The following is a 26,619-nucleotide window of genomic DNA, read 5'->3' on the forward strand; positions in this document are numbered from 1 at the left end:
GGGGGAAAAAAAAACCCCTGTGTGCTCAGTGAACACAGGTGCCTGTAAGTACCTTAACTTTTTTAAACTCCTGTTTTACTTGACTTCAAAGAAGGACTTATCCTACCCACCTAAGACTGTGCAGCAGATCTAGGTACATAGGTCCACCATCTCCTGGGACGGGGACTCCACAGGAGATGGCTGTGATATCCCTGCTGGGTTACAGGAAAGTCAACCACTTTATCGATTGCACATCTGGATATGGCCGCTGCTCCACTTGCCGTGAATTATCCTGAAAGTAACACGGTGGAACTGCAATGGCAGAGGCTGGCCCGGACCTCTGCTAGAACTAGCATCCTACAGCCAAGAAAGCACATGGTTTTCACTATCTGCTTATGCAGTATAACCAGTATAATAATCCAATATACAGCAGCTGGTATGGGCTGGGCTCTCTTGCACAGGTATTATTAATTATTGGTTAGAGTGAAAATCTTCAATGGGACTTGAGTTTGGTTGCAGTCCTTGAAAACCTCTCCTCACAGACCCATTTCTTTGGCTCCAAATAATGAGATTGGTGATCAGAACACACTTAAGCCCTGGTAATGCACTGGGGGCACCACTACTAGTTCAACACTAGCTCAGCTTCTCAGTGACATGCAGGCACTAAAAAGGTGAGTCTTTCTGTCTGACTTGTTAGGCTCTCCTGGAGACAAGGGGAAGTCCTGATCCAGCCTGAGCACGTTGCAAGGATCGGAAATAGCCCCAGAGAAATTAAAGAGATAACATATCCTTAGTCTTCCTCGTAGGTATGCAGAAAGGAGAAGAAAGGATTAGATTATTCAAAGTTGAGTAGTAAGAAGACAGCCCATGGTTGTTACCTACCTCAAGTTTCATAGGGTGGTCTTAAATGATGGAAAAGACCACCTTCACAACGTACCCCACTGCTTAGCAAGCAACCGTTTCTATTACAGAATTAAAAAGCCTAATATAAAAGGCCAAGACAGAAGACATAGGCATAACAAATAAATGTTTAACAAATAAAAAAAGTATAACAAATGAAGAGACTAAAAATATGCATCTACTCATTATTGGGCCATCCATCTTTGGACTCACAACAAATGTTACTGTTAACTGACTTGCTAGTTATCTATGCAAATCATAATTCAGCTTTGTTTAAAAAAAGTTTCTGAAAACATATTTAAATATTAATAATAGAAAAATGAACCACTTTTATAACAAAAATCTTGATATATTAAAAGCTGGAACTGGTTAAAAATAAATCCTTGACATAAGGTTCTTGTTAGCTTTAAACTGTAAGCATAAAAATACCCTAGAATTATGTTTTGGTATGGATGAAATGTACACTATATAACACATAAAAAGAGCCTTGACTCGCTGCTATTATTTTTAATTAGGCTCTCTAGCACGTATGGTTTTACCTTCCAACACCAATTCAAGTTTGGGAAAAGGGAGAGTCTGACTCTCCAAACTCATGGGACTGGCAATTCCATGGCTCATGCCTTGGAGCACTAATACATTTTACATTAGCTCTAAGCATCAGGAAATCCTGGCTTCTGGCGCCAAGAAGTTCAAAACGATAATGACACACATCTGAAAACTCGGATTCGCCATTCGACTGCCAGTATCTATTCTATCAAACAATTCAGTCCTGCTCTGTTACAAATAGGAGAGAACATTTGCAGCAGTCCACGCTGTTTCCAATTAGACTGTGTGTCTGGACTGCAGATAAATCCATGGAGCAATCATATTGAAAAAAGTCTTCCTAGAAAACAGAATTCTAATGAGAAATCGGAATATTTACAGAGGCTATCATCAACAGGCAATTACCAAGTTTGTCATTAGCCAAACTGCAGTTTTTCTCTGTTTTCTTTCTTGAGGTGAGCCCCCAAAGTGCCTTGAGACATTACAAGAAAATTCTATGAATACTTAATTTAACTAGGTAGACACCAGATGTATTTTGCTACTCGTTTTAGTTGGAATACAATCAGATATAAAAGCAGTTAACTAACATAGCTCCCTGATAAGGGATTGAAAATTGAGGTTGAATAAGCTACTTTAATTTCTACCCAAGGATGCTCAAGATATCTTTTTTTTTTTTCCCCAAGCTGAAAGCTTTCTGGCAAAACAAAAGCATCTTGACAGGGGCTATAGCTAAGTTTATTGGAAACAAAGGAGTCTGCAAGCTTCATCCTACACACCTTTCCCCCTCACCATCAGGGGGGCATGAAGACTGTTGGGACCACATACCCATAGAATGTTCTAGTTAATACAGAAGTCTGCCATCTCCTGGGTTGTGCATCTATGTTAAAATTGAAAACGGTAAGTCCCATAGTAAATCTCCAGAATGCTACCCTTCCCTCAGTTTCTCTATCACCTACATGCTCTGAAATGAAGGTTGTGCATTTGGAAACCATCAGCACCAGTATCCCCTTCCCAAACACAGGCTCCACAGAAAGGGTTACACACTAGTCTGAACTTGATCCTTACCAAGTATAAACACTTCCTTTTTTTAAGGGGATCCATCTCTTAAGTCTTGCTTTTTTTCCTGATCTAAGCATTTTAGTTATTTTAATTTGTTCTTAAAAATTCTACCACTGTTCCACCCTTGCTCAATGTTCAGCTTTCTGGTGCCTCACAGGCAGAATAAAAAAACAAGTGTAATCATCCACCGCCCTGTAACAATTACAAGAAGCCAAAGTAAGAGAGAAAAGTCTTTTTTTGCTTCAGCAGTACATACTGTGAATTACTTATATTTTACAAATGGTAACTAAGTTGCAAGTGGTGAAAATAACATTCTTCCTTTGGAAAGAAACAACTTCAGCTTCAGGGCTGGGCATGTCCAGATAGCACTCTATTAGAGTGAATTCTGTACCTTCACTGTAAAGTGTTTGAAATATTTCCAGCTAATAAGTACACATAATTCATGCTCTATAAAAGGCATTTCCTAAATGCCACAGGATCTGTGAAGATTTCGTTCTTTGAAATGAGTCTTTTCTATTTTGAACTCATGGGAGAAGTCTACTCAGAAATTCAGACTGGAACAGCTTGCTAACATTCAGAGAAGGAGAGGTCATTGACCAGAGGGGAAATTCAGAGAAACAACTCCCATAAGTCAAGCCGACATCTTTTGCTCATCTAGCAAATTTTCAAAGTGCCATAAGTAATTTCACTGAGAATACCTTGGGAAGATTTAGGTGAAGGGAAAATAATCCCAAACAATAAAGAACAAACCCACAGATATACTTTTGGCAGCTGAGAGACCTATTTATAACAATTTAAGAATATTGGAAACAAAAGTCTTCTAGGTAATCAGCATCTCAAGCCTTTCTTTAGATATTTCCCAACAACGCCTGAATAGTATTTGAGCAATTGTCACAACATGCAATTAGTTGTATGTTCTAGTTTTACTTTTCTATTTGACAGCTTTTGGAAAGCTGCGATGTGTTACAATATGTATGCTAATATAAGAAACATGTAATTCAGAAGGCAAACTAGAACTGCTTTTCCAGTGTAAACCATTCCCACTGCTACGAAGGAAAAAACTGTTGAACACCACAAACGAAGCCCTGTACAGAAACTTGAATAGCCATTGCTGGATTATATGTGTTCTTTATCATCAGCAATTTACCTGCTAGAGAAGGGGTGCTGCCCAACAATGTCTCCATTCTGAAGATGGTAATCACTGAAGAAATCTGGACTCACCGCTCCATCGGGGGCTATTAGGCCATCTATGAAAACAAGAAAGATACAGTGACTGTATGAAGCAGCATGACTTCAGGGCAAGTGGGCAACACGACCTGTGCTGGTTTGTCTTAGGAATTCATTAGCAGCTTGCAATATTCCTGGGAGGAATAACAAGCAACAATAATACTGAAAACCAGCAACTTCAATTACAAAAAAACCTTACTAGGACTCCAAGTAGCTCAGCCTACTGCCCTGCAAAAATGCTGTACCTAAGAAACATTCTCTTACCCCTCTTCCTGAGGCCCGTAAAGGTTGTATCACGACCCATCTTGTCTGCCCCATCATGAAAATGAGCCCAGAGAAAAAGTAACAAGAAGGGTCAAACATTAATCCGGGCCATCAGCATAAAAGCAGAAAAGCAAAGATCTTAATTTTTCAGACTCTATCCTTCACCACTGTATCTCTTACAACTGTTCAAGGAAAGCAACTTCAAACCTATTTCCTTCATCTCCCCCATATTTTAATGCGTTCCAACTATTTCCTAAAAGGGTCGTTTTCTCACATGATAGCCTCTCAAGAACATGGGTTACAATTTTCTCTTGCTTCCTGTACATTAAAACACTGGCATATGAAGATGCAGACATTTGTAAACCCAGTAGTATTCCTTAGAGGCTTCACAGTCTCTCCTTGCTTTACAAGGAAGGGAAGAAAATCAGGGGCTAACATTTCCCCTCTGTTACATCAGTGTAAACCCAGAGTGTCTTTAAAGAAAATTCAGTGAACTGACCCCAGCTGGATGAGAGCCCAGCTTAACTCTTTCCTGTTCCCATTCACCAAACACATATCTTGTTAATATTAAGGGCATATTTCTTACTTGGTAATTAGTATTCAGCTCTAATCAGATAAAACAAGCCATTTCATTAAAACAGACCCTACTTCAGTTTGTCTCCATCACTGTATGAAAACGATCCCAGACTTGCACTGCAGAAAGTATCCCAATAAAAACAGGGCAGAAACAGGTACATTCAGACCGATACTTTAATAGTTTAACAGAGGAGAGAGAGAGACTCCTAATGACTAGGAAGTAACAAATGCCATTCCACTTTAAAGAAAGAGAGATAAGATCCAGGGAGTCACAGGCCACTTAGCTTAACCTCTGTGGTTTCAAAACTACTAAAACTGCCTGTGCAGGAAGCAGTGGAAAGTTACTTACAGACACAAAGGCTTAGAGATGACGACTCAGGCATTCAAACAAATCTCCCTGTGCTTTATGAATTTACCTGACGTTTTTTGAAGATAATACAGTGACAAATGATAAAAGGAATAGAATTGACACAGCTAGATTTTGAACAGACATTTGATGAGGTGCTATAGAGATTCATTTAGAAGATAATACCTCATGGGAAAGTGACTGAATACAACACAACAGATTGTAAATGAAAAATGCTAGCCATGATCAGACTACATTTTAGCAGCACACGATAGATGTACACGGCCATATTCTAATTGTATACATGTGTATACAGTATGTGAAAGAGTATTACTTGACAAGCAAGTAATCTGGCACACATCGATATTACTGTCTTTCAGCATGTTCAGTGAGACATGAGTGCTTTGTGATATCATATGGATGTAAAAGGACCAAAGAAGAGTAAGGAAAGTTGAAGTGGCTATTATTAACACTTGTGCCCAGTTTCCCTCTCTCAGCACCTATCCTGTATTTTTCACAAAAAAGAAATGAGGGGGAACATCAGCACTTTTTTACCTGCAGCATGTCAGATCAAAATCAATCAATTTAAGTGACTACGTATTTTAAACAGTCAGGTTTGGTTAAAACTTATTTGAAAGCAGAGAGACTTAAAAACAATGTCTACCTTTATGTTAATAAAGCAAGCACTATATTTTAACTCTGAGGCTAGATCTACCACTACTTAAAGTGTCTTCAATCAAGAGTGCTAACATTCAAACCATAACACTCAGAGTTATGGCTCACATGAATTTATAGCAAAATGAAAGCACATGGATAGCATCAGCTGTATATAATATGATTACACAGTTAAAGGACATCTGTTGTTACGTACATTTCAACATAAATTAGGGTCATGTACTTTCAGAGCAAGAGAGACATCAAGCTCATGAAGGTAATTTCCGAGATTCTATCAGGGTTTTCATGTAGGTTTAAATTACTATGCAAGAGAGATGCTGGTATATCATTGTAATAAGGAACTCGTCTTGCTATCAGTGAACTCAAGAACTATTATGGCTGAGGGGGCACTTGTACTGAACTTCAGTCATCAGTGCAGGTCATTTCTAAAATTATCAAATGGAAGCACAAGCATTTAATTTCTGACTGTGCAAAGATTTGTATTTGTGTTATTTTTTGACTAAGTAATGCTCTGCCCTTCAGAAACCCAAACGCCTATTCCAATTGGTACAATAATACGTAGCCTTTTCAAAGGAATATTGTGTCCTCTCTGGCCACACCTCAAAAGTATAAATCTGGCAGACTCCAGGAGGACACCATTACTGGCACTAGTTGGAAAGAACCCGAGAAGTGAATCTGTATTTTGAATATAATCACCTACTGTTATACGTTTAAAAACAAAAGCACTTTTCAAACATCTGCAGAACAGATCATCGGAAATCTGCCTCTCCTTCCCGCTCAAATATCAATTCCAACACAAAAATCTTTGTTCAAGTAACATTAAGCCCATAACTTAAATTATTAAAAGCCAGGAAATTCAGTGTTACTGGTGCCACTCCATCTCTAGCTCACACTACTGGGAAAAGAAACGGCCCTATGAAATAAGCAAAAGCTTACTATTGAGACCTGTAAAGAGGATAGTACAATAGGTATGCTGGCACATCTTTAACTTTAGAAGTCTGAAGGAGACTTCATGTAAAAAAAGACCCTGGTACCATACAACACCTGGCTCACTGCTAACCTTGTAGGTCTAGTAGAGCAAGAAAAAGCTACAGGATTCAAAAGGGACAAACATACCACTAAAAAGGCAAGTTGTTATGGCTGACATATGTAATCAAAAGTAGAAGAAAAAAATTCTTGAGTTCTATCATCCTTTGAGAATAATTTTTGAAGTGCTACTAAGATCTTGCACAATGATTTTCTCACAGCAACTACAAGTAAAGCTTATGGGTTTTAGTCATTTTGGTTTTCCTATTACTATTCCTGCAAATTCATCCAGAGTCATAGAGTTTTGTGACTCATGCTTCATAGCAAAGAACTGGACACTTATGTGGAAAATAAAAAACCCACAGACTCCAACCCAGCAATTAAAAAAAAAAATAATCCATGCACACACAGTCATCCAGGAGTTGGAAGAGGATATAAAACCACAAGTTTGAGAGCATAAGCCAAATCCTAGTTATGAAAAGTTATGAAGACATTTATGCGGTGGGCAAATTACTTCATGACTGTCTCCTGCAAAGTTTTTTGAACCTTCCTCTGAAACAGCTGGCAATATTGGACAAGATACATCAGTGTCTTAATCCAGTATGGCAGCATTTATTTTCTTAATAACTACAAAATTTTTACAGAAGGAGAGAGACAGAGCAGATTCCACTTGAGATCCCCCAGAACTGTGCTATTATGCACTACTAAGAAGATTAAACAAAATGATGAGAAATGTCTTTTTTCTTCAGAAAATATATTAAGGTTAATCTCAAGTAAGAACATGACTCTTCTTAGGAGTAATTCTAGGGGGTTTTTTGAGCTAACTTCTTCAGATTGTCAAGTAATAAAACTTCTTCATATGAGAAACTAAAAAAAAAAAAAAGTATTTACAGAAGAGATTCACACACTTTCCTAGATATATGACAGCAAAAATCATACAAACAGATTAGCTGAAAGTCACAGAATGATTGCCTCTGCTAAGGAACCTACAAGTTTGATGTGGCCCAACTGAAGCCTTTCATCAAGATCTCCAATAAAAATTCCATTACAGAATACATGAGGCAGAACAAAATTCAGCATCAAATCCCATAGCTGTGAATTTAACAAGGATGAAAAAAACCTTAGTGTTTGCAAAGCAAACAAGCTATGGACACAAGAAAGAGGTGTGAAGAACAAGGCTGGGGCACCTTTACTCAAACTGGTTGTCATGGTCCGTTAGCTCTCTGAGACAGGCCTACTCGTATTTCCGAAGACCTGTAATGCCTCATAAGATCACGGATACACAGTACTCAATCCATCATTAATATCCTAACAAGCACCAGCCCATCCCTGGCTAGCATGCATCAGTGCTGCTCCCGGTAACACAAAAGGGTAGCTGTCCCACTGGTTTGAGTCAGCGGATTCTCTCTACAGCCCCCCCAGGTTAAGCTCCCATTCCAAACACAGAGGTAGTAATGCCAGTCCTGAATATCAATATATGCTGCCTTACCTGCATTGTAGTAGAGGTCAGGTCTTTCCAGAATATCCCCTTCATGGATGTAGGGCTCAATACGATCATCACCATACAGATACTGCTCACTGTCATCCATCTGCCGACTCTCCACCATCTCCAGCCACTGAGAGTTGTGCCATCGAAATTTCTCGCTCTGGATTTTTTTAGCCCATTCCTCATCATATTCCTGTTAAAATAAAATATATATCACCAATGAATGTTTTAGGATGAAGTACAGACAAAGCTGTTTGATTTAACAGGAAATGGCAGAGGAATTTCATATCAGTGAAAGATGTAAGTTTCAGGGCTCAGTGACTTCAATCCTCTATTCGGTTTGCAGCGTACTTTGAGCAAACAAGGGAATGATTTTGCAAGCACTTGTCATTATTCTGGTTTTGTACATGCAGCAGTACAATCTTCCCTTCATGGTTTCTAACTTTACACTATGCATTAAAAAAATTCCTGCTTTGAGGGGAGAAGTTCCATCATCACGGTCTCCTCATTTGGTTTATCAAAACCAGCCAATTACTGCCAATTTTCAGAGGGATTTCAGTAATTAACTACCAACACTGGCTAAATACCCTGTACGTCCTCATTAGATGAGCATTCACAAGGACAACTAGTTACTAGAAAATACAACAAAAAAGGTTGTGATAAAAATCAATAAATCTTTATTTTGTTTCACAAGCTCCAATAAGACAGGATGTCGTTTTCACCTTCTTCTCAAATTCTAGAATGGCTTCCTATGTTTGATATTGAATACCCACAAAGATGGTAGACAACATTTGTAATACAGAGGATATGGGAAGCCAAGATACAAAACTGAAGTCTGAGGGGAACTTCTCCAGAAAGCTGAGGAAAACAGGATATAGGTTCCAACCATTATGGAAACACAATGTAGGCATGAAATTTCAATCTGGATCACAGCCTAATTGCACTCAAGTGATGTGATATTCAATATAAAGGAGCATCAGAAGGAAGTGACACAGCCTATGGTCACTGCAATCAGCTGCTTCGAAGGCTCTTCTAAACAGACCAGACTACGTGGGCTGTTGATTATGACTGAGGGAACACAGACTTGTGGATAATACTCGGTTTCTCAATATTACTGGAACAACAGGACACAGCTAACTATAGGAAACTCATCAACATATGAAATCTGCAGATGTTATCAATTTGGGAAAATTCACAAATAATGCACCATGGTTGGTACTTTTTCAAACAAAGGATTGTGAGCAAGAGTAACATCCATAAACAAAGCGTCTCTACTTGTGTGAAGGAATAGCCTCATGAAACAGGTCCCACTTCACTGTCTTCTAACTTAACTAAAAAGGAGAGAAACATTGAAAATAATTTCTTAACTCTCATGTTGGTTAACGCATGATCTAGACAGACTTTCCTTGGAGACCTAGCTGGACTACTTTAAGGTTTTTAAAATTCATTTTACTTAGCCCTGAAGGAGATTAAAAGCGTTCACACAACTAGTGACAATGCCTTGGCTGCAGAACTGGTGATTTCTTAAACTGCTTCTGCAGCTAGACATGCACAAGTAGATTTATCTACAGCCAGACGTCAAAAAATAGCAGTGAAGACAGAATAAGTTGGCTTAGTAGCTCAGATTAAACTTCTGAAACCCCTGTAGACTGAACTTGAGCTTTTAAACTGACTTAATAGTCAACCTACCTTGTCTTCACTAATTATAACAAGACATAGGAAACACTCTCTCTCTCTGTGCCTTTCCCCCCGCTTCTGACTGGTCGATAACACAAAAACCAGCCAGCCTCGCCATTCTGGCAGAGGCTTCTCTGAGACTGCTAACAAGTATCTAGAGATTCCAAGATTTCATGGGGAATCATGTCCCATAGTGCAACCACAAACCCTTATTCTATGGCAGTGGTTTTTAAACTTTGTTTTACTTGGAGAAATGGCAAGTCTGTTTCTCTTGGATTAAAGCAGAATGTAAACTCCCTTCTGATGGGACATCCATGCAAGTACCTGCAGGTTTTCGGGCTCTGATCAGTCTGTTACATTATTCTAAATTTCTCCAATTCCACCTGTGAACAACACTAATTACTAGACCCTTCTAATTCCCCTCCACACCATCCTAGCACACAAGTGGTCCTGTTCAAAACCTGGCTTCATGTGTGATTTCCATACATAGAGTAGGTATCAGCTGTAGGGATCTGTAGATATTCTTCATGCCTAGTGGCCTCAAGCAAAATTCCAGGTTTGTCAGCCATACAGTAATGCAACAACCTTAGGGAGGGAGAAAGAAAAAACAAAACACCCAAGCCACCAAAAAAAAAAACCACACACATCTTACACCTCATACTCTTTGGAAAAAGAGCATCACATGCTATTTCTGCCTCTTGATCTTTTCCCCCACTTCCACTCTTGCTCAAAAGGAAAGCCTAGAAATAATGGTGCAAAGCAAGAGTTTCCCTGGAAAAAGCAAGCTCATCACCAAGATTTATAAAATGACCCATAAAAAATTGAAAGGGCACAACTTTCAATGATGACATCTGACCAGCATCTTGGAAACATCTCCTTTGCCGCATCTGCCAGAGCTAAACTGTGGGCTATCTATTATATCAGCCTCCAGCAGTTGTGAATTACTTGCAAACTTTAGAGAAACACCTTGTAACTGCCAGAAATCATACTGCAGTCTTAAGAAAACTATTCCCAGAAATCATGATTGCAAAGAAGTGGGGGGAAAATAAACAAGTTTAACAAACAGCAAATTAAGACTAATCTGTGGGAAAGCTGAATCCCTTTTACATTACCTTGCTTACCTTTAAAAGTTCTCAAAAGCAGAAAGGCCAGCAGCTAAATTACCTAATTCACATTTATCATAAATGCACTTTGAAAACATTACAACCCCAAATGAATCCCACTTGGTGACATCACTGTTCCTTTCCACACCGCTGTCTGAACATGCAGAACATCTGTCACAAGTAGACATGTACTTCTTATATCCTTCTAAGAAAAGAATAAATTACCCTTTCTCAGATCCTAACCGATTTTTTTCTTTAGACACTGACAACATGGCAGAATATTCCTATGTATTCCACATTTCGCATCCTACAGTAAGAGGCTTAAAACTCCCAAGTTCAATCATTCATCTAAATTTTGGAAAACAGGATTAGCAATTGAATGGCAGATTAGCAGCTATAAAATTGAGCATCTCTGCATATCACTTAAAAATCACAAGTTATCCGTTCAAGCAGTTTAGCTACTTCATTACATTTGTACCCTGCATGTCACTATGAGTGAGCAACAAGAATGAAGTGACCGCGCCAGAATCGGATCTATTATCAGTTTTGTCAAGAGTTTCATCCTGGCAGCAATCCTAGAGAATGATCATTTGCAACAATCTAGAATGATTTACATAACCTCTGCACAAAAAAGTTCATTTAAGTACTGCTAGATCAGGAATACATCTGTAGATTTTCCACAGAAATGTGCAGAAACACCACAGGGTAAATGATTAATGGAATAACATCAGAATGGAAGAAAAGCTGTAAATGCAGGACTATAGCCAAAAGGCACAAAGAAACCAAATTAAAGAAGTTTAGAGTAAAACAATTCCCTAAAACATGGCAAGTCTTCCAGTAATTATATTTTGAGCTATTTAAAATATTTATTTTTTTTTTTTAGTTTTGTGTGGTGGGATTTTATTTTTTTTTTTAAAACACATGAAGCACACCTTCCTTACTAAGGAATTCCTGCAAAACTGAAACCAGAAAACTAAACATCATGGAGATACAAACGCAGCTTTGTGCCTTCCAATCCTTTAAATGTTAGGCTACTAGAAAAGCAGCGGGTGGGGGAATGAGAGGGTGGTGCACAGAATGTGCCTATTCTCCAACCTTCTCCACCCCCCCCTCAAATATTGCATGTTCAGAAACATAAAAGGAGGAATCCTGAAGGTTGATTTTATTCTCTTCGGAGCTCCCTGACATCACTGTTTTTAACATTCGGTTTCCATAAATCCAAAAGTGTCATAGAAGATGTATGGTTCAACTCTGAGAGGAATGTGCCATCCTTTTTGAAGTTCTACTTCCAACTTTGTTTACTACTGAACCATTGAAATATTATGAAGCGTTAACTGGCCTATTATCAGAGCGTGTCTGTTCCCTATCAGGGGTCCCCTTTGTCACTGGCTTCCGTCACACCTTGTATCTGATTAACACACTATAGGATAACATAAAGCTACACAGATCTGCTTTGTGTTCTCTCACAGCTGATGAAAAACAGATTTTTCCTTTTCACTTTAATGTGGTTGCCCTTTAATTGGGTCTGTAATAGGGTTCATTTGATGTGATTCCTCATACTAAACTAAAACTGCTATACAGTAAGTAGAATGCTCATTATTTTCAAGGCTGTACTTGGTGATATGTTACATTCTTCATTATTTTGCCATCCCTAAATCACACAGTTTACACGAAAGGTTAAATTAACCATTTATTAAGAAAGAAAAGATTTATCTTGTCTAGCCATCCAAAAGTTAGTCATGTCATTTGAACTACGTGCCTCTATAAACTAAAGAGAGAAACAGATGTTATGGATCACCTTCTGCAGGTGTCTACAACACCTACCTTTAGGGCAAGTACCACCGGAGGGCAATTCATTCACAGGCCAAAAAAATCCTTCTGCCACTTACACCTGTGCAACCCAGAGTGAACTCTTTGCCATCAGGTTCATCACTAAATATATTCTGATGGGAAGCTAACAGAAACCTGTGATATGAAACTAATGGCAAGGCAGAGAAAAAACATTTATGTCCCCTAAATTTAGGTGCATACCTAAAATGCACACTGTCCACAGGGTTCCTACATTGTCTATAGCTGAAGAGAGATTTTTTTCCTTTTTATCTCATTGGCAAGCTGTTATAAAAGTAACAGAGATCAGTGGTTTGGCTCACCTTCCTAGTCTTACAACTCCAAAGAGCAAGCACCAATGCGAGAAGGAAATCTGTCTGAGGTTTATGTGAAGACAAAACCAAATCAGGACACACCCGCCTTTATCTAATGCTGCCTGCAGTGTGGTTATTCCTCTAGTGCAGGTAGAGCTTTTCCTGCTGGTGCGTGCTCTTTGCCACAAAAAGCTACCAGCACCAAAGTAGACTGATTGCAAATCTAACGATGCAGATGTTGATCAGTGAAAACATACATCAACAGTCCAGCCTGCAGCCCCACACCCTCACTGCTCTTCTGCCCGCTTCTCTGTATTCATGACTGTTAGAGGGTAACAGGGGAACAAGAGGCACCACAGGAAGGGGGAGTCTTACTAAGTGAAGGGAGAACCTTTTTTCCTGAAGTGACTACAGCACTCTTCATGGAAAGAGGACACCAAGCTGGAGTCAAAGGTTATCTATTTTCAGAGTATGCTGCCTATTCAAATAAAGCCCACACCAAATCCCTGTGGTCTGCTCTTCCTTGATTCTAAGAGCACTGGCCAACATCTTGCACAGCTGGCCCCAAATCCCAGAGCACCGAGGGTTCACAGCACATTCCTGCTTTTTATGTGAAATACCAGCATTCCCAATATGGAAGGTTTGTGTCAGGGCACTTAACATTGAAAGATACAAGCCGTTCATTAACACAGCTTTCCATGAGGCAAACGCTATTTAGCATTCAGTACAAATACTTGGGGCAAAGAATGAAAGCTGGAAAAACACCTTAGGCATAAGGCCCTTCCTAAATCACATGGACAATGCTGTAGCTATCTAGAAGATGTTTTGCCTCTACAGGAAGCACAATGATCCACTCTTGATCATAAGAGAATCAAGACGGTAAAGCAGGCTTGGATTCAAAGCTGTAAAAACACCAAATAGGAAAATGGGGGGGAAATAGGGAGGGGGAAGCCTCGGACTACACAGCCCAAGGATCTGGATATGGTTGATTAAATATCCTTTCAATAAACGAGGAAAATCAGTTAAATGAAATAAGACTGAGCTAGTAGCAGAAAAAGAATGAGAAACCTGAGAATAACAACCACCTCAGCTCTTGATAATACTGTTTAAGGAGAACAGCGTAAAACCATCTCAAGTATTTCTTTCCACAAGCTTTGAGTTGCAGGTATCCAGGCTTCTGGGGCAGAGGAAAACGGAACTTCATTTGCTCAAGACTCCTACACCAGCTGTTTATAGCCGGCTTTCAGCCGAGCCACAAGACCTGTCCCACTACAGGTATACAAGTGCGCTGAACTAGCTGCTTGGTGTCAAGACTCAGCCCGTAACACAAGACTGAAGCACTCCTAAATCATCAACCCAGGCTTTCTTTTTGACAAAAGGGATATCTTGCATCTACCACTGCAAAGCTGAGGCTCCCCAGTACATACTATGCTAAAGCAGCACATCTGTTTCAGTTCATCAATGGCAGAGTCCAGCCAAGCTATATTAAACAAATCATCACTAGTGTAACATTTCCATAATTTCTGTGACAATTACTTTACTACAGAAAGCATATCTCCCCTAAGGCTTATAAGGCATCTGATTTTCTTCAGTGTTATTTCAATCACACTATATAGAGCTTATTGATGAGTGAAAGAAGCATTTGTCTCCCTGAGAAGAAATTACTCTAAAATCTCTATTCTCCAACATTTAGTTTCTCATTTTCATCATCAGAGGAACTAATCCTGTCAGCATGTATGGAACAAGAAGACTGAAAACTTAAGTTTTTCTTGTTGTGGATTTATCACAGATAAGGAGTTTCACAAATCTTAGAGACTATGTCTATTCAGACACCTCAGAAAGCACTGGTTGTGTAAAACTGCCACACAACCAAACACCTCAGTGTTTACAGGCTGCTTTACCGTAATCTCCGAGCTGAACGGTAAAACACCTATTAAGATCTGAGGATTTTCGGTCCTGGGAGACAAAGTACAACCAGCTTACAACATTGCCGAGAACGCAACTCAATTAGTGGTTCTCTCTCTCTTCCAGAAAAGAGGGCATATTGTCCTTCCCGTTCCCCACAGGGGCGTGGTGTTAGTTAGTTTATGCAACTTATTTAGCTGTTGGATTATAATAAAGCTAAAAAGACCTTCCCAGAAAGGGAACTCTCCTAACTTTCCAGTGAACACCATTCTAAGTGTGGCACTGCTCCACAACCAAAGAAAAAAAAAATAGTTTATCACCATACAAACTACTCTCAGTATGTGCTTGGTAACTTCTCCCCTACCTTCAACAACAGCAGTAACACATAATTTCCTTCCTTTATTCTTCCTCAAGACCCTAGAATTCCTATCCAGTCCTTCTTGCAAGTTGAGAAGCCTTTGCCATCCATTATCCTAGCACTCCTCATTTACTCATGGCTAGCATAAAGATTACTTCTTCTTAGGAAGGAAATAAAAATACATTTTACTTGGATGTTAATATTAAATATGAAGCTATGTCTTAATGTATTTATTCTTCTAGCTTCTATAAATTTATGTTGCTTAATAATATTACTAACATAATTTTTCAGTAACTAGATACTACTGTGTACCATGTTGTAAAGCTCCCCCATATGAACAAACCAATGCCTAAGACACTTGGATATTGCAGTGGCCCACAGACAAGCATTGGAAGCACTCAAGATTGTCTGGCCTCACCCAGAAGATAAAAATCTTTCTACTGTTTCCACTGGAGATGTCCCTGGAAATAACTGATCTTGGTAAACTGAACATAATGCCCATCATAAATAAGTACTAAGTGTAAATTCATCTTAGTTGAAACCTTGCCCTTAATGAATGTCAGTGGCAACTCTGCCACAAACTAGTGGAGCATGATTTTCATTCCACACCTCCATGAACCAGAGCCAGATGCAAGAATTCCAACACAGAAAATATTATGTCATTTTACTTCTTTCTTAAAGATGAATATTAAATTAGAAGGCATTACTAATGAGTATAACAGAAATAGACAGAATAGACTACAGTGTTGTGCAGCGTAAATTACGTCTTACACTATATTAAACCCTTCAGAGAACAAGTTGCAGTACATGTAATTCAACTAAAGAAGAACCTAACTAGATGACAGGAAAAGCATTAAGGTAGTCAAAGACCACTTGACTCATAGTTAAATTCTCTGGCAATAAAATTTAATTTCATGCTTACTACTCTACATCCAAAATAATGTACAGTGTGTACAATCCTAAGACACTACAAAATACTGAAATTTCTTTTTGTTGGTAGAAATCAATTCAATAAACAGGCCAGGAGGAATTTTAACGATGAAATGCAACTTTTAAGTGGAATCAGTTTCAGTGTCTTTACTTCAATGAAGAATATCCTAGAAAACAGTAATGCTTCTAGAGTCAAGGATGCCCAGAGGCAGATTATACACACTATAAGAGCTGATAAAGCAATAATGCTTCACAATTTAGTATGCTTTCTTTTTTCCAAGTTAGCAGTTTAATACAAGACAATTGTCCCAAAAGTTTATTGCGATCAATGGATAGTTGGACAAACTAAGTCATGCAGCTAAAGGAAACCTATCCAAGAGTTGAAGACAATTATTTAAAAGTTCAATATTATACTAACTGTTCCTCAAGCAGAAAACAACCAGCTTCAGAATCACAGCCCACATTTTCTTTTGGAAACAAATATTGGCATCAGGCAATGGAGAAAAGCTGAATAAAAGCTGCTGGGTAACAAGAGCCATTTGTTTGGAGAACTAAGAAATAACGAAAGCTTGACATACTTATGTAATGCGATTAATTTGTTTAAGTATAAAAGCACTATTTAAAAGCGTCTGTAGTATAAAGCTAACTGGCATGAATTTTCTAAGTATAAATGCACTTTTTGGAAGCTTGGTACACAGCCTAGATTAACAATTGTCATTGTCCCATGAAAACTATCTTTTACCTACATGATTAGGAAGCCGCACATGAAAAATATCCTCAATTGGCAAGTTACTGATTAGTTTTTAGTACCATCTCACATAAAGAGGTTCTTGGAGGACGGATGATTGAAAAAAAAAAAAAAAAAATCAGACCTACCGCTATAATATCCAGTGTGTTGTCACAAACTTTGCGAATCTCAGCATTTTTATCATGCATCAGGTCTATAAGATATGCTGGAGCCTCTGGAAGGAAACTGTTAAGAATAAAAGCTATTTTGCTGGTTTTGGCCTCGGTTCTTCCAACTGTAAACTTCATTAAGAACCACAGTCAGGAATTTTCCATCACGTGTGAAGTGCAGAGCCTCCCTCCAACCACTTTTTTTTTAAAATCACATTTTAAGATACCCAAATACTCTTCAAAATTGCTGAAGAAAAGCTACATGCCCCTTACAAAGAAAATACATTCTGATCTGTTACAGGAAATTCATGGACCTAACATGTGCTCTGGTTTGAGCTAGTCCAAAAGGTATAGATTCTGTGGAATGGTTTAATCGTTTGAGGCTGTTATTTTTGTAATCTTTAGGGAGTTTTCTTGTTTTAAAAACAGGTTTCCAATGCATTTTTCTCAAAAACATCGAAGATAATCTATTGTGCAAATGATAGCATTAGTACTAGTCTTTGAGCGAGAAAAACATTGTTCAAACATTGGTGCTTTATCATTACAGATATAAGAAGAAATGCTATTATTTATTTATTTTTTTAAAGCTAGCCACCTAGGAGTCCAAACAGGAGACAAAGAACAACATCCCAAATGTACAGTTTTTCCACAGAGCTTAAAGTAAAAAGGACATTAAGAAGTAGTCCTTGTACTGTTAGCAAAGTAATCACTAAGCCACTATCCCTACAAAAGCACGATTTAAGCTATTATTTATGTTTAAATAAAATTTAACATTCAGTTAAAGCCCTTAAAGACAACTAGTGTCTATTTTCACAGTTTTTGAATCATCTGAATAAGCTTAGCATCAGCAGATTGAAAGAATAAGTAGTAAAGAATGAATACGAGTTATAAGTATCATACAACCATACAAAAACATTGAACAGATCCATGACACGAGGAAACTGAAGAACAGATTCAGGCTTCAACAGACAGGCAAAAAAAAGGAAAAAAAGAGGAAAGCCAGGAACAGAAATCAAAGTCTCCACAGTGGGAAGATGATGGGAGACTTATGCCAAACATAAAATTCAAATAACACTTAAGTGGAAGAAAAATACAGAGCAGGCATTATTTACGTTGTCTACACTGATATAAGAAAAAATGCTATTAAAGTATTTTAATGCTTCTAACTTCAGACTATGCAACATATATGTATAATGGTGCAGTGCAAGAAGTTTGTCTATGCTCTATGTAAGTTTTTCTATGGACTATGATTTTGACTGTGATTTGCAAAAAAAAAAAAAAAAAAAATCATACAGTAATTCAGAGTGGATAGGAACTAACAGTCATCTGTTCCAGTGATCCTCCCTACTACCCCTCTCCCTGTTTCAAAGCAAACTAACTTTTAATCTTCACTATTAATCTTGCAGTCCCTCTACATGCCTAGGCTGCTTGGACTTTTTCTTCAGCTGAAATAAACCATTTACAAAGAAACCTTTTGAGATCAGGAGGTTTATGCAGAAGAAATATAGGCTAAACATCAGTGATGGCAAATTAAGTGCTGTAATTCTAGATGTTTAATCTTTAAAAAGATACGGGTTTCCTTGATAATGACATCTCTGGTGGCTTGGTGGAAGACCATCTGATAAAATACATAGATGATCTGGCAGACAAACTCATCATCTTCCTGTTGAGCTGCAAGGAAAAAAAAAAAAAAGAAGAAGAAACAACCCACAATTTCACACTAGAAGCTCTTGATGCTTAGAGAAAGTCCAGCTCTTTCATGTCAGCCTGACAGTTCATTGGTATGCGTGAGATTTCAGCTCCTGACAACACAAAACTGAGCGTTTTCTTCCCTGCTCCAGTCAAGCAGAAAGACCACAGATTGCAGCAAGAGTTGTGGAGGTGTGGGAAAAATCAAATCTATTAGACCACTAATCAGTATCTCTCTATCAATAATGTAGTAATTGCTTCTCCTTTCACACACAAAACACCTACCGCTGTCCTGCAAGGGAAAATGAATGGTGCAATTCAGTTACAGCACAGCTACATCAACTAAAATTCTCTGAAAAACAAGACCTAAAAATCAAACATGGCAATATACCATTTAGAAGCTCAATGAGTGCAGGGATGATTCCAGATTTGGCCAGCAGAGCAGCGCAAGAGTCATCCATAGAAACTGTTCCAATCATTATCACCACTTCTAAAACGAGGTCATCTTCTGCAGAACCTGGAAAGTCAGACGGCAGAAAGTATTACATCTCAGAAATTCTTAATCTTGTGGCAGTTGTAGATTTACCTGTAGATACGATTCTGTCCTTCAGTGTTACGTTTCCCCAAACAATCACAAATTATAAGGGTAAACAGACTGTAGTCTGAAAGAGCACTCTAAGGATTGAGTGACTCTACTTTGAAAGACTAACCAAACTCTGTACAGACCTGGTTTTAGTTTATCCTTGAGGTATGGAACCAGTTTGTACTCTTTCAGCACAAGTTCCCAGTCCAGATCTGGTAATGTCAAATTTGCAAGTGTTCCCAGGCATTCAATCACAAATTCCTCTTCTTCATCATTTGATATTTGAGCTGCTAAATCACCAACATAATCCTAAAGAAAATACAACAACAAACATTACAAGTGAATAATGTGGAGTTCTGAAGAACTCACAACTTCGTGAAATCAAAACTAGCTCTCAAAAGAACACGAAGGAGACTTTTCTCTTGAAATGAGGACTAATAAGGCAGTTTCAATTTCAGATGAAGATTAATCCAAAAAAATATTTCAGTATTCTTCCTCTCCAACCTTTCACTTTCAAGAGATGTAGATCATTTGGTTCAGATGTTCCAAAAGTAGCTACTACACAGACAGTTTGAGAAAGCTGTTAGAAAATAAGGGAAAAGATAGCAAACACCGTACTGCATTAGTGACAGTAACGGAGTCCCCTTCCTAAAGATTTTAAGAAATAACTACAAAATTCTCTGGGGACATGAACAGGGGAATCATGGATTCTACTTACTAGTTCTATACTGCTTTAAGACAATTTGATATTCAATCCTCATTTTAACAGTACATTTAAAATTTCCACAACTAGGATGTTGCATTTCCCCATTCTTTTGAAAGGGCGGCTTTACACGGTTAACTAAATATTAAGTATTTGAAATCTTAAAATATCCACTTATACAAAACACTTGGCACAGTGAAAAAAAAAACAAACCCAACCACTTTATTTTGCCCTCTAGCTCTAAAGGCAGAGATTTAGGATAACCGTTAGTTATTACAATGTGCAACCCAGCAGCTGGGTTGCTTTTTTTTGTTGTTGTTGTTTGCTTGTTTTAGTGTGTTTGTTTTGGAACAGGGACTTACTGGATACAGCGTAAGATCTGTTTTCCCTGTAGTGAGGAATCCAAACCCTGATCTGCCAACTGAGATAGCGTTATAAAACAAAACATAAATCAGGACATGACAGCCAAGAAAATTTAAACTGGACACCCTGTAAAGACAAAACACAGCAGCTCTCCAAAGCCAGTCTTTTCCAGTAGGAAGAATCAGAGATCGAATTAGTACTTACAATAAACAGGCTTTTAGTTGGCCCATCATGTTGTGAAATATTCCTGATCATCTTCATTAACAATGGGTCCTTAAATTTCAAAGCCCGCTTCATTAGCATTTTCAAACCATTTCCTGAAAGGAAACAAACACTTAGGAAATTCTCCAAATGAAAATAAAAAAGAAAAAAAAGAGGAAAGTACTGGCCCATCAAAAAAACATCACCACACACACACACAAAAAAGCAGCTTTAAGTTTTAAAAGTCTAAAAGGGAAAAGTGAAGAATCTAGACAAGGAACTATTTCGTCTTCCAAGTTTAAAGTTGAAAAGCAAAGACCTGCTCTGTATAAATTCTGTAGCTTCTTTAAAACAACTACTATGACCGTATGTACTGGTGGGACACTTAAAAAGTCAGATAAATAGCAAAATGCTTCAGGTGTGCTTAGTCATTTATTCAGACCAAGAAAGGTTCTAGATCCAAATCATTATCCTGTCATCAAGTGCAGCTAGTGGAGATGCAGCACAGCTGTTGGTACTAGCTCAGACTTCTCTCCTCACTCCACGGAATAAATACATCCTTTGGTAAATAATTTTTTAAAACCATGTCATGTAGAATATTATGTGGGAATACACCTAACAGACATACACAAATCTGAAGTACTCGATCACACTGGGCAAGTCCCACTATTATCATTATGTTTCAAAAATACCACCTTGCCTATCTAATATATGCTACTAGCTTGAATTTCAATTGTACCTTTAATATGAAATTGGATCTCCCCGCTGCCCCTTCTACAGAGCTATGGACAGAATTTTAAAGTGGAATTGCTGGCCATAGAATCCATTGATTTCAGCTGTCCCTTTTAAAGTCTAGTATTTTATTGCAATAGGTTCATAGTGAAAATTTTGAGCACAAGTGAGAATTAGAGCTATGGAATAGTACTGTTCCACTTAAAACTGCCAGTATAAAAATAATGAAGCTTTAAAAGCAATCTAGAGAGCTACTGAACAAAATGCAGAACCCATCTATACCATGTAACAAAATATTAGAACCCAAAAGATGCTAAATTTTAAAAAAAAAAAAAAAAAAGAATGTAAAAATGCAACTAAATTACATCCCTGTGCTATTAATTTGGTACTGGCAGGTGAAACACTGACAAGCTGAAAATGGATTTTAGGCATCAGGAAGAACAAAATCTTTATCTCTCCATACAGCCATAGTTTCCCACAGTAATGTCATCAGTGTGTTTTACAGAACTACATGCACATGAGAGATGTGGGCATGTGTGGCTATTCAACATCACTCCTGCAACCAAGACCAATTTTGGGGAGGATATGGCCATTTGCTTGCAATCATTACCCAAACAGGTGCATTTTGTTTTTTAAAAATACATATATACATTTATAAATAACTCAAATATATGATTTTTATATGTAAATATATATAAAATGTTGTCATCTCCAAGAAAACAGTAAAATCTCAGTATGTTTACCTTCACAGATAAGTTGTACATTTCTTTTGTTAGCAGCGAGGTTAATACAGAAAGAAATAAGTTCCAGGTCAACTCGCTCATCAGGGCATTCAAAAAGCATCTTCATTAACTGCCAAGAAACACAAGCACAGTTAAGTCATTAATCTTTCCAATGCATTAGAAAAGCAATGTTATGACGTCAACTACAGTAGCTTCTTTAAAAAAAAATAAGTTAATATTCAGCATTTCTACAGGAACAGTAAAGTTATAAAGGTCGAGGGTACAAGATGTATAGTTCCATTGTTTGGGGATAACAATGCTTATAAAGTGCCAAAAAAGGCAGTCACTCATCACCTTAAATTAACTTGGGTTAGTTACGTTTTATTGCTATCACTGAAATGTTTAGTGTTTTTTTAAAGTTGTGAATGGATAACTTTGGTCTGAAAGTTTAGGTAGACTTAATATAGGAAATAAAACCCCACAACTTCATTCCACAGAAAGCCAGAGTAATACCTGGTTGTTTAATAAAATTATGGCTCTAAACAGATACTTAACTGCAGATTAATTCTAGTAGTATTTTGCTTTGAGATTACTCCTCCACACATAAATTAGTTGTATCTGCAGCAACATGCTTTACCTTTGCAGTTTCCATTTCTAGAGCTAAACACTGCCACATACCAAAGACTTTTCAGTACCAGTCCTATTCTTTTGGTAACGGGACAGAACAACCTGAGTTAACCCAAGTAGGCAACTGCCTGTAACTCTGTTCCAACTGTTCAGTACGTGTCAGTGAATTCCCAGGTGATTCCTTAGGCAAATGATCTATGGATTGCCATCATTTTATACATGTGGCACCTGTATTGTCCATTACATCACAGGCTATCTAGCCTCGTTTTGTTCAATATGAACATTTTTTGAAATGGCATATTGAATAATCAAACATGACTCAAATACATCCGTTTCTTTTTCCCTGTTTCCAACTATGGCAGACAAGTTGCATGGCTTAGTCATTGAGGGCCTGCAGGACATCGCCCTATTTGCTCCTAAAACCCATTCAGTTCATAAGACACGTCAAGATTATAAAGCAAAGCAGCGTGATGACAAGACAGATTACTGGAAGCAGAAACAACTGAACCTAGAGATAAGCGGGACATAAAGTACAAAAAATGTAGCTCGGTTTGTGTCAAGAGAGGGTGTGGGGAAAGGAAAGTAACAACTAATCATTAAGTGTTTGTGTGCTTGCCCCCTGGTGGAAAGACAGTTTGTAATGCATTAAAAAGTAGAGAAAGCGGGTCAACAACCCACTTAGAGGAAAAAAGAAACAATAGGATTGCAGGAATTTCACTCCAAAGTACTTTACTACAGCAATTCTGTATGTTTATCTATTATCAGACAGCAGGCTGTCATTCCAAATGGACCCAAATAAAAGAAAACAGAATAAACTATGTTACAACATAAGTTATTAATCTTTTTGTCTAGGACTTTCATGTTCTGATTTAAAAGCTATCATTGATTTCTTCCTCCCTTTCTTAAAAAGGTAGAATCAGATTTCCCTAAGTTGTTTTAAGAACTTATAAAATCCCTAGTTAATTAAATCCGTCACATAAGAGCGAATTAACCAGAGAAGAAAGTTGCCACTTAACAAGTATAACATGAGCATTCAAAAATCACCCCCTGCAATTCTTCTGTTACAAAACCTTTAAAAACAGATTTTTAAAACCCTTCAAATTATTTGAAGGGAAACATTCTCATTACTTACACAATACAAAATCTGTGGAAATTAGATGTTTAACAAGATGGGATTACACTGTTAATTACTGAACTACTTCTCTATAAAAAGAAAAAATATATCCAGTTTCAATTAAAGCCGTTCAAATTTTAAAATAATAGTTTCGTACGAGCTCCATGTTTCCCATTATGTCTTCATTTAATTTGATTGCTTCTTGTGCCACTTCAAAAGGAAGAGTAATTGCTGCCAAATAGGAAATATTAAAATTAAATTTGTTCTGCTTTTACTATGTCCATTGTCATCTTTTACTGATTTAACAGGAAGGCAGTAAAAAGACTGCAGCATGTGCAGTGAAGAGGCAGTAGTGTTCAATCAGACAAGTCCCATATTGAGTATCAGATACCACAGACCAGGACTGAAATCACTGTGTCTAGACTCTCTGGCACCTGCCTTCACTTATTTACCAGTGACCAGAGGCCAACCCCCACAGCTCTCTGTTCACATACACCTCTGTCCAACCCCCTCCCCAAGCCCAGCTCAAACATCTTTGAATGATTATGCCAGAACTGCATGCCTCAGGAATCTCTCCTGACCGGCTACTCCCTAACTCTGCTGTTTGAAGTGATGCTCTGGTTTCTGAACTTCAGCAGATAATGGCGGACAGGAGCAAAGGGTGCTGTCAAGAGAGGACGTTTACCAGCATTAAGCTGAAAAGAAGCTTATAGATCAAAGAGGGGCCAAACAGGACAACCGTGGTGGAAAACATGTGGGTAGCTGCAGAGAACCTTGCACACTGCTCTGTGGTAAAATATTAAATATCACCATGACATCACTGCCTAACCATGCCCTTTGATTGGCCAGGTTATTACCAATAAAGGCTTTTATAAGCATCTGGATGGCATTTGCACCTATTTAAACAAAACACGCATTGCTGAGGTCTAAACAGGAATGAACTGTTAATACTCACTTTTAACTGTTACTAGAATAGCACCCACTAACTCCTGCAATCCACAAGGATGTTTACCTGGGACAGCACGCGCAAGCCCTTGTCAAGCACTTTGCCTGTTCAAAATGACAACAGGGAATGGATTTTCCAATCGCTCCCTACAACAGCCAAACATTCATTATTGAGTATTTGCCAGTTTAGATGTACACCTTTCCTCAAAAGGAAAAAAAAAGCCCACAGAAGGGCACATACTACTATTGAAAAGAGAATTTCATTTTCCAGGGTAGAATCTGATGGCAGGGAGTCCTTTTAAAATGGTCATTTTCTTCTCCTGATGCCTTATCCGCTTTCCCGTGTTTTCTGCTATTTCTGTCTTCCTTAATAACTGTCAAAATTTTGACAATTCATTAATAAAATTTAAGCACCAGTTGTCCAGCTTGGCCCTTTTGAACAACTGGCAGATGTGGTGTGTGAATAGTTACATTGACCACTATAAAGCATTAATAGCTATAGGTATCCTTTGAATTTTGTAGTTTTAGCTGAAGTTCAATGAAGGCAAAATACTTGTTTCCTGCTCCCCTGGTCTTTGGATACAGCTCTGTAAGCACTAGTTCAAGCATCACTGTCTATCAGAACAACAACATTCACCAAAGCTCAGAGTATGGCACCACTGAAGTTTCCCCAGCTCTTTACATTTGGCACTGGGGGTCTAAGAGCCATGCCAAGATTCCCTGAAAGCATGTCACAAATGAGCCCTGAAACAGAGTGCATGAATTCTGGTTTGGCCAGTAACCACTCAGAGCAAAGCAGGTCCCTTATATCACACAAATGCCTTAACATGTAGTTGCTTCTTGTGGCAGAAAAGGCAATCGGCAGGATGTTTATAAGACCATCTTGTAACATATACTAGTTATTCCCACCAGTTCTCCCCTCTCTATTTTCCAAAATCCTCCTGCATTTGGGAAAACATCACCATTTTTGTCATGAGATAATGACCAGAAACATTCTGAAAACCTTCCACATCAACTTCCCATTCTGGATATATTTTATGTTAAAAACATGTTTGGCAGGAAAGAAGATATCATGGTGCAATTCTGAAAAAGCTACCAGAGAGCTTTTGCACTTATGCAACACAGGCTTCCGCAACTCCAGCCTCATCAGGACTGAGAAAAAAGATCAATAAAATATATTTGGTACTCGTTAAAAAAAAAATCCCAAACAACAAAACACACAAAAAACATACACAGAAAACCCAAAAGCCCACCATATTGTGTCTGTGCTTGGATCAAAGATTATGAGTGGAGACAAAACGTTATGCAACAAACTGTAGCCTGAAAGATCAGGTCAGAGCCTTCCATAGTCTTCAAGCCTCCCCTGTTGTACATGCTTGAAGTTGGAAAAGGAATTGTCATGTAGCAACATAACACTGCTTGGCTGGTTTCCAGTTCATATCCTGTAATACTGGAGACGTTGAAATTTTGATACCCAATGGGATCAGAAAAGAATGACTTCAAAAACTGTAAAGGAAATACTTTCCACAAGGGTCCCTAAGGACCTGCTGTGCACAAGCTTTAATATCTTTCAAGCGTTCCTGATCTTCTGTAGAAATGCATCAGGTCACCTGTATTTTTACTGATTATTGATGCAGCTCAAGCGTTAGCATCACTGACAGAGATTATGTCACCCCTCCTTTTTCTGGGCACTATTAAAAGACATCAAGAACCGTCAGACTGTCCTAAGAGTAGGTGATTCACTACCGACTGTGCAGCATCGTGGTTGTTCCCACTTTCACCTGTGGGTGTCAGTGCGAGCTCTGCTATGAGTGAGGAAAAGCCACGCAGAGGCACAGAAGCGTCTTT

General features: G+C 38.2%; 1 protein-coding gene across 2 annotated transcripts in view; it reads right to left on the minus strand.

Annotated features, from left to right (window-relative positions):
• KIFAP3 (kinesin associated protein 3) overlaps positions 1-26,619 on the minus strand; it is a 72,477-nt gene that overhangs the window by 16,913 nt on the left and 28,945 nt on the right. For both annotated transcript variants that reach the window (XM_074151553.1, XM_074151554.1), the window contains 8 exons: positions 22,107-22,215; positions 20,635-20,747; positions 19,508-19,673; positions 19,173-19,298; positions 18,665-18,763; positions 17,072-17,157; positions 8,085-8,274; positions 3,629-3,728 (listed from right to left, as the gene is read on the minus strand). In XM_074151553.1, the coding sequence (XP_074007654.1) occupies positions 3,629-3,728; positions 8,085-8,274; positions 17,072-17,157; positions 18,665-18,763; positions 19,173-19,298; positions 19,508-19,673; positions 20,635-20,747; positions 22,107-22,215 (989 nt within the window). The remainder of the gene's footprint in view (positions 1-3,628; positions 3,729-8,084; positions 8,275-17,071; positions 17,158-18,664; positions 18,764-19,172; positions 19,299-19,507; positions 19,674-20,634; positions 20,748-22,106; positions 22,216-26,619) is intronic.

The sequence above is a fragment of the Numenius arquata genome, chromosome 8 (assembly GCF_964106895.1).
Source record: "Numenius arquata chromosome 8, bNumArq3.hap1.1, whole genome shotgun sequence".
Lineage (NCBI taxonomy): Eukaryota > Metazoa > Chordata > Aves > Charadriiformes > Scolopacidae > Numenius > Numenius arquata.